The sequence below is a fragment of the Echeneis naucrates genome, chromosome 10 (genome assembly GCF_900963305.1).
Source record: "Echeneis naucrates chromosome 10, fEcheNa1.1, whole genome shotgun sequence".
Taxonomy (NCBI): domain Eukaryota; kingdom Metazoa; phylum Chordata; class Actinopteri; order Carangiformes; family Echeneidae; genus Echeneis; species Echeneis naucrates.
In genome coordinates, this window is record NC_042520.1 from 19349901 (window position 1) to 19365390 (window position 15490).

Sequence of the window (15490 nt, forward strand, 5' to 3'; positions counted from 1 at the left end):
TCTTTCCCAAATGAATGCCCTGACATGACATTTTCTGTGAAATTAGAGACTTCTGGTGTTGTGTAAAAACACAACAAGGACAGGAATCCATAAAGTGAACATCCATTTTTTCATCCAGCCCAGAAACACTGTTTTATAACAGTCTGTGAGGTGACTTTGAGGATAACTGCTGGTCCCAACCGAGTATTTAAGGTTCAGACAGGCTGCGCAACAGGAGCTGGCTAGACTGAGTTGTTGGCCTATTTAGAAAAGCTCACAACAAAATTTCAAGTTGTGAGGGGACAAGAGGATGTGTGTGTGCCTGTGTGTGTGGCATGCCATGTGTGTTTTCATGTGATTGGATACCCAGCCCCTGTTCTCATTTGCATATATGCCAGTCTGTCTCTGTCTGAAGCAGTGTACATGTCAGTCAGCATTTGTGTCTGTGTGTGGGATTGAGTTCACATGCCAGACCGGCCGACCTATATTACCAGCGGCACTACAACTGACATGGACACTTATTGACTGACTGGCAGGTAATCCCCACACAACAAACTATGTTTAGCAAACAGCGTTTATTTAGAGATCGGAGGAGATACTACTGATAGGCTTCAGGTAGGGCTAATAATACTCCAGGGTCAGGGCAATCTGGAAGACAATTTCTTGACTACTCATTAAACTCAGACCTTATTCATGACCTACCTTTAATCTAACCTTATAGGAAGTCAGTGTAGCACACATTTCATTACATTCCACTTCACTGATGGTGAAGAGTTCCAGGAATTTATTTTTTTATCATATTTTCATACAAACATTATCAAAAAAACATCTGTTTATCAGGCTATATTAGAGTGTCACTTTGACAACATTCTTGACATGTTAGGTAAGATGATTTTTTTGACATTATGAAAACATTTTATGCAACGATCTCAGGTTAAACTTCAAAGTTCTGGGTAGTGACTGTGTGCCGTCTCACTTACCAAACCAGCTGTGCTCCCCTAGAGCACACACCATTCAATTCCCAATCTCTTCAAGACAATTAAAGGGCCTTCAAAGCATATAATATGATTGAAACAGTTGTGCCATAATACTTTGAATAACTTGTCCAAACATGGTGTGATTTAAAATTCCAGTTGATCAAAAACCAAGAAAAAAACCTTCAAAACCCACACAACTCTTAGTAGGTAAGTGTAAACTGTAATTTCCAGGAAACGCATAAATAAACTGAAACAGGAGATAACAGCTTGTTAAAGTCCGCATTTGCCAGTTAAATAGTCTACCATATAATTTGCGAACAGTTTCAGATTCTCAGTGACTCTTTGATCCCTGACTGCATCAAGAACCCTGGAACGGCACAATTTGGACGACAGCTCCACAATATCAATCCCAATATTTTAATGTGTTATTGCAGAAAGTGTTTGAAAACATGGTCTAAATAGTAATTTATTCTGTTATTGATGGATGGAAGTATAGTGAAAAGATGCTGGGGACCCTGTGGGACCAATTTAAGGACCAGTGGAAGTCCCCAGAACCCACTTTGAGGACAGACATTGTTAACACATTTAATGCTAAATAACCCCACTTATTGCTCATTTATTATTCGGAAAGAACAGCGTAATTTATTCATAAAGGCTGTGCCACCTTGTCTGCCCTTAACTGATGTTGCTCATACTGGTGACTGCTCCCTTTGTATTTATTAACAGGGGTAAAATGGTTTACTGATCACAGCACAGACTGGGTCAGTGTGTGCAAGTTACATATGATTTGTTCCAGTCCACAGGAAGCAGAGCTGGTGGTTGTTTTACAACTTAAAAAGTTGAATAAGCTTACAGATGGTAATACCAGTGAAGCCCCCACCCCTCCCCCCACCGGGCTCCCACCCTGACCCGTCCCTGCAGCCGGCCTGGATGCGGGTCAGACGGGCTCCTGCCCCTCTGCCCCCGACGCTGCAACTGTTACATGGCAGATTGTTTTGTAACCGTTTTCTGAAGTCGCCCAATGAGAACAGCTGGTCGGGATCACATGACACAACTTTTACGTAACATTTTTTTCCTGGGCCGGTCCGTGGAGAGTGATATGAGTACTTCCTGAAGGGGAGCATGGAGCTGCAGTCAGTCGCTGTCGGCGGAGGACTGAGCCATGACCGGCGGTGAGAGTGTTGTCCGGATATGCTCCTCTCAGGAGCAGCACCGGCTGTAGGCTCCACACTATCTGCCGGCCATGGCCACAGAGAGGGAGAGCATGCTGCAGCTGGCAGAGGAGGCTTTCCAGTCCAAGACCTTCGACCTGGCGGCGGATATCTACGAGTGCCAGCTAGCGGGTGTCGGGGACCCGGCCAGGCGGCAGGAGCTGATGGTGAAGCGGGCTGACGCGCTCGCCTTCGGGGGCAGATTGGCCGAAGCTTTGGCGATGTACCGGCAAGCCTCCGAGATAGAGCGGCTGGGACCCGGCCTCCTGGCCAAACTTATAGAGTACCTGTCCGGGAGCATCCGCCGGCAGGACGGGGCTGGCAGCCAGAGCGGCAGCCCGGCAGGAGCAGAGGAGGCTGGGGCAGCCGGGGCGCCTGCTCGCCCCGCCGCTGATGCCACAGGTTGCGGGGACGCGGACTTCTTCTGCCGGATCTGTCTCAACTTTCTGTTCGAGCCGGTCACTCTGCCGTGCGGACACTGCTTCTGTAGGAAGTGTCTGGAGAGGGAGACCAAGGACAAGGAGCGGCCGGTAGCCGTGTGTAAGCAGTGCGGCTTCAGGGTGGCTGACGTGCGGGGCTACAGGGTCAACGTGGTCCTCAGCAGCCTCCTGGCCAAATGGTTCCCGGCTCTGCACCAGGCCGGCCGGCTGAGGAGGGAGGGCAACGGGCTGTACGCCGAGAAGAAGACGGAAGCCGCGCTGGAGAAATACAACCAAGCCATACTGATAGGTAGGACCCTGAACCACTCACTGCAAACTTTATTCATGCGCAGATCATCACTGCTTGATGTCTGCCGGGAAACATGTGAAGTGACTTGTCATGTACCGATAATAACAACAACAACAGCAGATGTTAGTTAGCCTGCTGGCCGCGGCTCTCTGGCTCAGAGCGCACGGCCATGTGTTGGATAACAGGGTTATGTGGGCTGGGCCAGTGGACCAAACATTGCGTAAGCACGTAGCCCCGCCCCCTCCAGCTCCCTCATTGTGTAACATCAAACAGTGATTCATACGAATGTGGGTCAAGTATATTGTTACAGGTCACCGCTAGGCACACTAATGCCTACAGGTTTTATATAGGCAGAGGTGGAAACAGGTGAACTGTGACCTCCAGACGGGGATTATCACTATCACCCAGCATCAGGGTAAAGGACCTTATGTATCTTATTAATGATTAAGAGCCACAGTCTGGAATGAACAGTCCTCCTTTAATGGTCCAAAACAACAAACATTTCTCTGAATGAGGCCCTGGATGGCTTGACTAACCCTGTTCTGTCAAACTGCTGTGTGGCACACTGTGGCCTGACATGACCTCTTTTACCTGTCCTGATGCAGCGCTGCCATTTACGGGCCGGTTGTGTAAATTCACGGTTACATGCGTCTCTGACAGTTGAATCATGTGGGCCATGATTTTCCTGGGTGATCACTTAACAGACGAACGATCCAACAGTTTCCTCTGTAATGGGAGGGGGTGTCCTCAAGGCCTGCATTTGTCCACCAGTTTCTGCAGTGGAAAAGCACAGAGGACAATAATTAGCTGGTGTTGTGCAGTTACAGATAATGATCAGTTTGGTGTGCCAAAGTTATCCTGAATTATTTTAGATCAAAGTGTTTTGATACATGAGAATAAAAAAATGCTAAAGAACGTCAAACTTTAATGACTTGCAGAGCCGGTCAAAAGATGACATTGATCTGTAGGTTTGTTTTTTGTTTTTTTTGTTGCTGTTGGTTTTTTTTTAAGCTATATCCTTTCACAAGGTCCAGTCACTTACTAGTGTCAAAGCGAATCAGGCTGTTAGTGATTGTGTGTACTTTGCATTTACATCTATAAAAATAATTTCTCAGATGTGAGGATTCATCTTACATATTGCATAACCCTGGTTCCCTCGGGGTTAAACTCTAATCTTAAGGGCAAGACGGAGCTAATAAGTCAACGTTAGAGTCGGATGTAGGTGAAGATCAAGATGAAGGTTGAGTTACATTTATCCTTTAAATTGGGGTTACTCTCTATGGATGTAATGCAAATTTACATTGTCCTCAGAAGTATTATTAGCGCAGGTCTGTTGTGTGTTTGTGTGTGCGTGTGTGATCAGCTTTGTTGAAAATAAGCACTGTGCAGTAAGTGCTGTGCTAAACAATGGCTCTTCTGTCCTACTTTGGCATGGCAAGGCAAATTTATTTGTATAGCACACTTACACCAGGCAATTCAAAGTGCTTTACATACATTAAAATAAATTTCGCCAGTAAAAGACAATAATAACAATTAGAATGATAAAAAGCATTGGAAAGTAGTCTGCCAGATGCTGCTGTACATTAATGCAGCCTGGACCTTACCTACATTCTTTGTCAATGTTGTGTAAAATAATATCTTTTGTTTTGGATATGGCCTATATTTCCATACCAGTTTTTGAATGCTAATATTCATATATGTGTATGTGGTTGTATATGTAATGAAATATTTCTTTATTCTCTTCATAAAGCCAACTGCGACATTTGCATAAGTTTTTATAGTTATGAAATCTGGAATGTGGGTGACCTTGATAGTGCTGCATGGTTTTGTAAGGCAGCATTTCTTTTTCTTTTTTTTTTTTTTTCCATAACACACTTTGTAATGCAGAAGCCAATCCAATGCAAGAGTTCCTTCTGTCTCGTAACTCTAAACCTTATATCACCAGTAAAGTAAGCTTTGTAAGACATCAGAGAAGAGTAAACAAGCTGTGGTCATAGATTTTTTTTTCTTATTCTGCAGTGGATTGTGTAACAGTTCCTTTAATACAAGGATCATGATTCTCACTGAGAATATAAATGATTTTCATGATAAATACATTTCCTCAAACAACTGTTTACAATTTGAGGAAAACAAATTAAAGCCCTGAAAGCCCTTTTTTTTTTTTTAATAGACCTAAACAGGGGGATTTAAAATGCTGGGATACAATTGCTAAATGCCAAATTAGAAATTTTCTTTGTGTTTTTATTTTACATTAATACACTTCCAAGCGTTTCAGTTTTAATTGTTGTTCAGTTCAGTTGTTGTAGTTCAGTGTAGAGCTCAGTAAAATACATTTAAACATACATTTCTCAGAAGTCAGAATCTGTTACAATTCTAAATGTAGTTTATTTGCATTTCTAACTGTTGCATTTTTGTTAGTTAATGATAACGTATTTAAGTATGAATTGATAATGTTGGTCAAACATCGAAAGACATTCAATTATACAAAGATACAAAATGAAGAAAAACAGCACAATCCTCAGTTTGACAAACTTGAATCAAGCTGTGTTAGGTATTTCTTCCATTTCACCCATCATTTCAGTTCTTTCTCAACAACAGTGCAATTTCTTCATTTAACACATTGAATTTAACCTAAACACCTTGGTTTTAGTTTTTGGTGTTTTTTTTTTTTTTTTAACTTGTGTTTCTCCAGTATTGAAAGTAAAGATCCCCAGAGCAGCCACAGATTAAATCACAGTCCCCTTCTATGTAATACTTGCCTACATGTACATGTTTACTATAGGTATTTAAATCAGCTTTTCACCTTGGGAACTTGGAATTAGATTTTTTTTTCCCACATTTCTGTACACAGACTGATGCGCAATTGATTTATTGCGAGAATTTTTTACCCTATTTAATACCTTTTGCTAAGTCATTGTCCTTGCCTCCACAGCACCCATGGACCATATACTGTTCAGCAACCGCTCCCAGATCCACTCCAGCCTGAAACACTATGAGAAGGCGCTGAGAGACGCTGAAATGGCCTGCTGTCTCAAACCGGACTGGTCCAAGGTAAACAGCAGAACAACCTGCAGCTTTATTTGTTCAGCATTACAAACATCCGCGACAAACAGTTTATGTAAGAAAAATCGCCCACCCTGTCAGTAATTTTTCTCCCTGCTGCCCACAGGGTCATATTCGTAAGGCCCAGGCCCTGGTGTCGCTGGGCAGGACAGAGGAAGCTCTGAGAGAGTATCTGCTCTGCGTGTCCATAGAGCCTGACTGCAGACTGGCCAAGACTGAGGCTCACAAGGTAAACATGGATTCATGTGGATATTTATTACATTCCACCCCTCTGGAGGAATGTATTAAAGACTCTGTTGTTAGTTGTTATATCTACTGCTAGTCTGCAAACACAGGTTACCTTGTATGCATGTTGTGTTATACAATGACGCTCATTCATTTACAGAACGTTACAAAAGAAGCCTTAACACACATTGTTAGGACACAGCACTGGGAGCTGTGGTATTGTCTTGAGTGTGTGCACAACAGAATTATCACATCACTGTTCGTTGTCTTCCCTCAGCTCCTCAGTCATCTCCTGGCACCGGTCACAGATCGGGTCCCTGAACACATCTCAGACTACTCCAACATACTGTCTTCCAGAGCACACGTCAAAAGCAGCGTCTGTGCTCCCTTCCAGGTGAGGACTCCTCACTCCAGTGGGCGTAAAGTTACTGAAAGGATGGGAGCTCTCATTGGCTTCTCCTTCTGTCCCCTCTCTTTCAGATCCTTAGTCCCAATTTATTGTCCTCAGAGTCTAGTCAGAGGTCCACTCTTCTTCCACCTGAGAGGTCAGAGGTCAGTGAGGTCAAAGGTCAGGGAAAATCTGAAGCGAGGATGCCTGGCCACTGTGTACTCCTCAAGCGGAAACGAAGGAGCACAGAAGAGGAGGAGGAGGAGAGGGGTGACAATCACAAGCGACCCAGATGTGGTGAGCTTTTTGAGTCCACGCATAAAACCCGAAACAGAAAGTCTCTCCTTCCGCAGCATTTGTGTCTTATTTAACGTCCTATTCCTGCAGAGGCAGCAGCTGTGACCGATGCACTGAGTTCTGCAGTCAGCGAAGTCTTGGACCCGACAGATCTGGAGTGTTCTCTTTGTATGAGGTGAAAATTCATCTGATTGCTTTACTTATAATAATATAATACTAATATATGACTCAATGGGCAGTTGTGTAACGCATGCTACCTCTCAGCTGACTGCTATATAGCCTAGGATGGCATTATATGAGATCATAGAACAATAAGAATGATAAAAGCGACAGTAGGTTTGAGGACATTCATACGCAGAAATAAAAAGGAAAAGAAATGATCATTTGTGTTAGCTCATAGCACATGTGGGACCAGACTGTCTGGACACTGACAAAAAGCAAATGTAAAGTAAACTTTTTCCTATGCTTTCTTCAGCTCACCTCACCTGACTTTAGCATATCCCACCATGTGGTGCACTCCTTAAGCACTTGGCTCTTGAAATGTTTGAACAATTAATCAAAATAGCCATGTCAAATCATCAAGCATTGGGGTTGCTACGTAGATTCTCTCCACCCCAAGCCCCAGCAAAAATCACCTCATCATTTTAGATTTATTTTTTATATGAAAAAAAAAAAAAAAAGCCTGAAATTGCTAAACTTGTGGCTAATATCTCCTGAAAAATATCTGGCAAATGATACATTTAGTTGTGTTTTCATGAGCACGACAAAACCATAAAGTGTGCAAGATTAGACCTCATAATATAAGCCTGCAAACATATTTGGATATTGGATTTTTTGCCTAAGGGTCAGCCTTTTCATAGACTGGTTTTTATTATTAGGTGTTTCTAATCTTGCACACTTTGTGTCTTTGTCCTGGTCATGACAGCATAATAACAGCAAAAACTTAAGGATGAAAATAAGCTTGATGTGGCAATAAACAGAACTAGGTTTGTCTTAGACTACTCTAACAGTATGTTTTCTCTTTATGTTTCTTACCCAGGCTGTTCTATGAGCCGGTGACAACGCCGTGTGGTCATACCTTTTGTCTTCAGTGTCTGGAGAGGTGTCTGGACCACAATCCAAAGTGTCCACTCTGTAAAGAAGAGCTGTCTGATGTAGGCGCTGCCATACTCAACTATAGAATATAGACCTACATTCAACAAAAAGCATTTGGTTAGACCTGGTAGCTGATACATCCAGGATGAGCCTCAGAATAAAATGAGATCATGTGGCAAATATCGTGCAAGCCTTTTCGTAGCTGTCAGTGAAAACTTTGTAAACTTCCAGCTTCAACTACTACTAACGTGTCTAACAATCTCTCTCCTCCTCAGTACCTGGTCCAGAGGAAGTATTGTAAGACAGCATTAATGGAGAACCTAATATCTAAATTTCTTACCGCTGAGCTAATGGAAAGACAGAAAATCCACCAGGAGGAAATTGCTGAGCTTTCCAAGTGAGTTTGATTCCCCTTCTGTTCTTCTCTGCTTTCTTATCATCAGGTCTTGCTTTATTTTCTTTCATCATCAAATCTAATCCTGTCATGGATTAACACTTGTTTCTGACATAACGCTATATGAATATCCTCCTCTGCTGACCCACTGACCGGCAGTGCATAACACACATTTCTGAGACACTGAGCCTTGAGCGTGCGTCAGGCCAGTAATCAAGTGTAACTTCCCCGGTGGCTTGTATTTCCAATGAATTACTGGCCATAACCTACAGTGAAACTGATTCATTCTCATGTTGACCAGCAGTTTTTTGACATTTAGCCTAAAGGTCAGGAGTGATTACCATTGCAGATGTTTTTTCAATCATTCACTTCTCATTCATGTTGTGATCTTATATTTCCTTGTACTACACCATTAAACACGTTCTTCTTTTTTTTTATTTCTTCCTCTCCCAAGTCTTAACAAGCATGTGCCTATATTCGTGTGCACCATGGCCTTTCCCACTGTGCCGTGCCCCCTCCATATCTTTGAGCCCTGCTATAGGCTCATGATTCGCCGATGCATGGAGACAGGAACCAACTGCTTTGGCATGTGTCTGGGAGATGAACTCAAGGGGTAAGTAGGGGGAGAGTGACGTCTTAGATTCAGTCATGGGTTTAATGTGTAGGGCTCTGGGTACATATCCAGGAAGTGTAACATTGCGCCTCCTCTCTACAGGTTTGCAGACTATGGCTGCCTGTTGGAGATCCGCGATGTGCAGTTCTTCTCGGACGGCCGCTCTGTGGTGGACACCATCGGCAGACGGAGGTTTAAAGTGATTCAGCACAGAGAGAGGGATGGATACAACACAGCTGATATAGAGTACTTGGAGGATGTTAAGGTATGAGGGGAGTGGAGGGAGTGGTTGGAAAGAGAGGAAGAGGAACGGGAGGACAGAATAGAAGGAGGGTGGAGCAATTTGACAGAATTACCAGAGGCTGTTATAATTTAAAGGTGTGTGTGTGTGTGTGTGTGTGTGTGTGTGTAGGTGGAGGGTGTAGCCAAGCGTGAGCTGCAGTCTCTGCACGATGCAGTGTACGACCAGGCCCTGGTGTGGGTCAACTCCCTGAAGGCTGAACAGAAGGAACGCATCGAAGGGCACTTTGGACCCATGCCTGAGAAAGACTCTGAACTTCAGGTACATCTCAGACACGCGCACACACACAGATTTATACACACAAATACATGCATACCCACACTTGCTTTTGTCCTCCAAACCCTCCTCCTCAGTGTCTTTCTGTCTCTGTCTCCTGTCAGGCCAGTCCTAACGGTCCATCCTGGTGTTGGTGGCTGCTAGCTGTTCTTCCATTAGAGGGCCGAGCCCAGCTGCCCTTCCTGGCCCTCACCTCTCTGAAAGATCGTCTCAGTGGTATCCGCAAGGTGCTACTTTTCATGGCCCAAAGCAGGCACCGGTGACAAGCCCACCTGGAAAATGCAGTAACCACCATCTCTGCACACATACATCCTGCCCCCAAGCAGCAGTTGACCTGTTGTTCTTCCTTTTGATGCAGAGAGAACTGGCATTAAATGTTGATGCACCTTCCCTGTTGTAACAGTATCCCCTTCAGAAAGCAACGGTGAATTTCATTTCCACCTCAACAGAAAACAATGATAAGATACATCTGGGTAAATGGACAGTTTTCTCCTCACAGCTACACAGACCTGCAGACTTTAGCTGCAGTCAAGCAGGAGGACAAGTGTTTACGTCTGAGTTTCAACAAAATTATCACCTTCCTTTGTAACATCTGATGCTATTGCAACAATTTTTTCACACACAAACTATGTATGACAGCTCTATGTGCACATCAACGTGCAGAAATGTGTTCATCTGGTCATACTCCACTTCCGCCTTTCTGGCCCTTATCCATTTTTGGAATTCTCTGCTCTTCCTCTTGGATACACATCAAGTGTAGTTAGTCTTTTGTTGCGTTGTTGCATTTTTAAAAAGTCAAATATTCTTTCCAAGAAACTGGGCTGCATGTCTGGACTTCAAATTTTAATACAAATTCAAATCAGGTCCAATCAAATGCTATTACTGCAGTTCAGCGATCGCTCATTAGATATAATTGGTTACAGGGATTGGAGCTTTCACTTCAGGAAATGATCAGTTTACTACGTGAAGTTTCTGCAGATGCACCGCTCATTGTTAACTGTAGACATTTACAGGAAACTCATGTGCTACGCCACCATTCAGTAAAATTAACAATAATCGATCTTTTAATGGATCTTTTCGTCTTCCTTCTTCCCTTTCTTCCTTGCACTTGCCTCTTCCTTATCCAGCTGAATGGATTGAAACTTTACTTTGGTGTGTTTTAAGCCTCTTGTTCTTGTTTCATCCATCCATTCAAAAAAAAAAAAAGGAAAAAAAAAAGAATTTGTTAGATTTTTTTTTTCTCCATTATTTATTTCTGGCATTATTTATGCATGCAGTGACATTGTTTACATTTCATAGGGAGAGATGTTGAGCTGCTTGCTTTCCAAAAGCATTTTTTCCAACAACATTTCACCCCATCAGCATTGGCAATAATTATCTACCAACTCAGAAAGAGCCCAAGAGTTTAACACTCACTCCCAAAACGCCCTCAGATTCAACCATAAGAGAATAAATACATGAAGCTGGCATAGAAATGACAGGGCAAACTGTGGGAACTGGACTCAAGGTCTGTTCTCGCTCCCAGACCACCTATTCTTAGATCATGACCTAAATCTCTGTCGTATTTTTATTGGTCTGTCATAATCTGAGCTAAATTGATTTATGTGTATTGCAATTCCCCTGCTCTTAGCAGCCACTTTCTGGCCGAGATATTTGCAAAGTTTTGAGCGCAGCAGTAAGTCCTAACCAAGACCTGCATTTCTAAAAACTTTTTATGTCCTAAGTGTATGTATTAAGTATTTATTATGATTTGTTTTGCACTTCTACTTTATGCAAGGGAAAGAAATGGTGCATACAGGCTTCAGTGTATTTATTCCCACCATAAAATTAAATCTTTTGTTATACTGGTCCCCAAGTGTCTCCTATCAGGACAATGCACCTAAGAGAGCTAAAGAAATAAAAGCTGATGCTTTCTATCCACAGAAGAATATGATGCATCAACATAAATGGAGACTTGTCCATTCATAATATGGTCTTTCACAGAAAGGAAAGAATTGTTAGTGGAACCAGTAAAAAATAAACATATTTTTAAAAATACTTGCAACCACTTTTTTTTTTTCTTTCTTTCTTTCTTTTCTTTTTTTTTTTCAAAAAATATGTTGTTTAAAAAATATTGAGGCCTTGCTGATGTCTGTGACATAACTATAAATATATACATGGCAAAAGTTCATCTGTGCAGGAGATTGTTGAGCTTTGCTTTCAAAACTTTTTATTTTATATACATGTGTTTGATATTACATGTTTCTATGTTAATCAGGTTCTTTGTATTTTATAATTTTCTTCTCTTGCTGTTGCAGTTGCCGCTCCTTATTTAATGTGTGATAGTTCAGGGAGTGTCATGTCAACTCATCCACATTTGTTTTGAAAGAGCAGAGGCCCTGCAATGCTGGAGGATTGTTAATGTTTAATGCCACTGTTTTAGTATTTTCCCACAAGTGTTTGATATTGATCAAATTCATTCTTCTTCATCACCATTAAACAGATGCAATATGGCATAGAGTCAAATGGCAATAGTGTATAAGTTCCTACATTTGAGCTGCCAAAACGACCATGTATAATAATTGATGTTACTATTTGTCCAGTAATGACTATAATCTCATACTCTATAATAATTAAGACTTCATGATCAGTGAAACTGGGCAGGAAAGGGAAAAGCCATTGATCAAATATTATCACCACTCTCATAGAAAAGCATGTTATATAGCCATGTCATCCTTGGATAGATTTCTTGATAGATGTGAAGAAATAGTGCTAAAGGGAACAACTTGTTTACAGTTTGTAAAATCATAGATGAGCCTGTGTTTTCTTTATTTCTCCACTTGAAAGAGTTGAGTATAAATTTGGAGCATGAGCAGTGGTGACATCTGCAAATCACTATATTTTTTTGGCAGCAGTTTTAGTGCCTTATGTTGGACTTCTTCCATTTTTATTTTGATGCACAAACTGCAGTGTAGTCTGTCTAGTACAACAGTGTGAGAAAACATGAGTTCTCTAAATAACATCTGAATGTGTTTCATTCATTCATCCATCTTCTACCACTTATCTGTTTCCGGGTCACAGGGGGTGCTGGAGCCAATCCCAGCTCACACTGGGCGAGACCATAGACAGGTCACCAGTCCATCACAGGGCCAACACACCGAGACCAACAACCGCTCACACTCACACTCAGACCTACAGACAGTTTAGAGACACTAGTTAACCCAAACATGATGTCTTTGGATGGTGGGAGGAAACCCACACAGACACAGGGAGGACATACAAACTCTGCATAGAAAGGCCCCAGGCCGGGAACCTCACCTTCTTGTGGGGCAACAATGCTAACCACTACGCCACCATGCTGTCCTCTGAACAATGATACATCAAACATGAGTTGGATGCTTTACCACAAAACGTGTTTGTTACTTCGCCATCTGGAGTTAAAATAATTCAAAGTCAGTCGGTTTTGATTGCAAGGGTGAATTTGAGACTTTGTGTCTCTATGTTAAATATGTTAACAATTAGCTACAACTTGTGGCATTGCATTTTGATTTGTGTGAGGATCAACCAAATGTTATGCAACAAGTTAATCCAGGAACACTAAGAGCCAAGGGCTTAAACTTTGGAAGACCTTCGGAAGGTTAAAAGTTTCCACTGATTCCGGTTTTTATACAAAGCTAATTAAGCTCATTGACTTCCAGCTTTTACACCAGCTTACAGGCAGCAGTAGTAACTAGTGGTTTGGCTTATCCTAACACAAAACCCCCTGCCCCATACAACCACAATTTATCATGTTGCCAATTAGTTACATATTAAACAAATAAATGCAGCAGTATCAAACAATCTTTTCTGCCCTCTATGCCTGTTATAGTTCTGGCTTCACATTCAGTGTACAGACATGAGAGTGGTCACTCCTTAGCTAACTTGCATCCTTTGACTGAATCTGCATGCCATTTGTTGAAAGGAAATTTTATATGGTGATCCACTGAAACCCTGGGGGGCTTAAAATGATGATTAAAACAGAACCAATATTTCTCATTACCAACACACAACTATCAAAGAATATTTTTGTCACAGGTTATAAACTACAACCCAGCTGGAATATGAATACATTGGCATTTGTCTCAGTGTCAGCCATTAAATATTTAAAGGTCAGGATGGGCTCGAACCTGCTTTTAAAGCGCAATGGTGACATTTTTATTTTCTGTAAAATTCAAAACTCATGTTAACTATGATCACAATAACAAACACCTCCAGTTTGTTCGGTTACCACAACAAATAATGGCAATGCAGTCGTAGAGGTTTGTGTCATTCAGCTATGCAACAACAGTAACGTCAATATCTTAACCATTCAGAATTAAACCATTAACTTTTTGAAGATGTGTAGCTACCTCTGGTAACCTCCTTGAACACTTTTCATAAAGAGAGGAATAATTATGCTTCCAAATTGTGATATTTTCCTTTTTTGCTGTTGTTGTTTAATTTGTACTTAAAATGAAACTTCAGAGTACAAAAATATATCAGTTTCCCATCAGTGTGCATTTTGTTTTGTTCTGTTCAGATTTGTGACTGTGGTCAAATCGTCAACACGTCACATATATGAGTGTGTGTCAATTAAATTCAATATGTTTGAAGCTGATCGCAAATATTTGAATTATTCGAAGCAGTGCTCAAATTTTATTCCCAGGCAAATTACACATCGTCTTGGGAACAGAATACATGACCTTTGCTGTCTCCTATTTCAGCGAGGGAACAAAAACACACCTGAGTTACAGCACTGGAATCTCACCCTGGCTGAAACTTCTCGATTTGATTATTTGGCCTTTAAAAATTCCTCCCTGAGTGTCACCTAGCGCTCCTCATGCTTTCAAATATTTGCACAGACTTCAGTCCCTTTATTCCCTGAATCTTTCAAATGTGGTTAAACTCACTTTGAACGCCATGGCCAGAGTGAAATTGCACAAGATGAATGTATGTCTTGACATCTCTCTGATGTTTTTATGTATGTTTGTTTTTGATAGTAACATTTTAGTATACATTACCTTCGTAAAGAACATTGTGAAGCTGCAGCTTGTGAATAAACCAAAAGGTTTGTGTTCTTCATCCTGTGTGGCATTTCAACCACGGTGGACTGGACAGGAGTCTGACATCTCCTTTGTGTTGTTCAGGACTGGGCGTGTTTCTTAGAGAGCGTGGTTCACATTACAGCTTACATCACTTTGTCTTTAATAATTCACAACAGGAATCAGCTCCTTGATTCTAATCTGAATAAAAGCAATCGCCTTTGACGACTGCTGCATTGCTGCAAGTATCAGTGTTAGTGTTAGTGAACATGAACTGAACTGAGAATTCAACTTTATCTTCACAAGTTGACCAGGCGACGTTACATTCTATAAATGTAATATATATTAGTTAGCTAACAACTCAGATGATCAATTTTCAATTGGAATTGTTCTTTGACATCATTTCAAATGATAATGTCAGCCATCAGTGGAAAGTGTGGCTGATAAAACAAGCTACAATCTAAAGCTATAGTTTACATGCTCTGTCGGCAGTAGTGTAAATAAAACCAGTTTAGGTCAAGAAAGCATCCCTCTAATATCGAGATCTTTGGGGAAAGGTCTGAGAGCCACAGTTGCTAGTCAGTTGAGAGTCAAACAGTTGCTAAGCAGAGAGAGGAAGAGAAGGCGGAGGGTGATGGTTTGTGTGTACAAATGAAATATGTGGTGATAAATATGAAACGACAAGCTTGAACACTGTTGCTGGGAGAGAGTAACCGAGTTCATGATAGACTGTGTGAATGAAATCTTGCATGTGGATGTGGAGAGAGCGAGTTCAAGCTTTTTCAACCAGGCAAATGTCTCAAACATGTTTGAACGGGGCATCTAGAGCATAAGCACGCAGGCTGGGTCGGCTGGGACTGACAGAGAGCAACATAGCAATGAAGGTCAGTCAGTCAGGAGGAG

The 15490-nt window shown here is 41.7% G+C and overlaps 1 protein-coding gene across 1 annotated transcript; it reads left to right on the top strand.

Annotated features, from left to right (window-relative positions):
* Positions 1 to 2048: 2048 nt before the first annotated feature.
* LOC115050262 (LON peptidase N-terminal domain and RING finger protein 3) lies at positions 2049 to 12675 on the top strand. The gene is made up of 12 exons (XM_029513096.1): positions 2049 to 2896; positions 5829 to 5947; positions 6066 to 6188; positions 6462 to 6578; positions 6665 to 6869; positions 6960 to 7044; positions 7909 to 8023; positions 8240 to 8361; positions 8813 to 8971; positions 9074 to 9236; positions 9384 to 9533; positions 9653 to 12675. The coding sequence occupies exons 1-12, from the start codon at positions 2200 to 2202 to the stop codon at positions 9809 to 9811; spliced, it is 2214 nt and encodes a 737-aa protein (XP_029368956.1). The 5' UTR covers positions 2049 to 2199; the 3' UTR covers positions 9812 to 12675.
* The last annotated feature ends 2815 nt before the right edge of the window (positions 12676 to 15490 follow it).

Bases quoted from the DNA above. Each gene is read 5' to 3' on its own strand.
- LOC115050262 (XM_029513096.1), top strand. From the start codon at position 2,200: ATGGCCACAGAGAGGGAGAGCATGCTGCAGCTGGCAGAGGAGGCTTTC. The intron at 6,579-6,664 runs GTGAGGACTCCT...CCTCTCTTTCAG, and splicing joins GCGTCTGTGCTCCCTTCCAG to ATCCTTAGTCCCAATTTATT. The intron at 8,024-8,239 runs GTAGGCGCTGCC...TCTCCTCCTCAG, and splicing joins GTAAAGAAGAGCTGTCTGAT to TACCTGGTCCAGAGGAAGTA.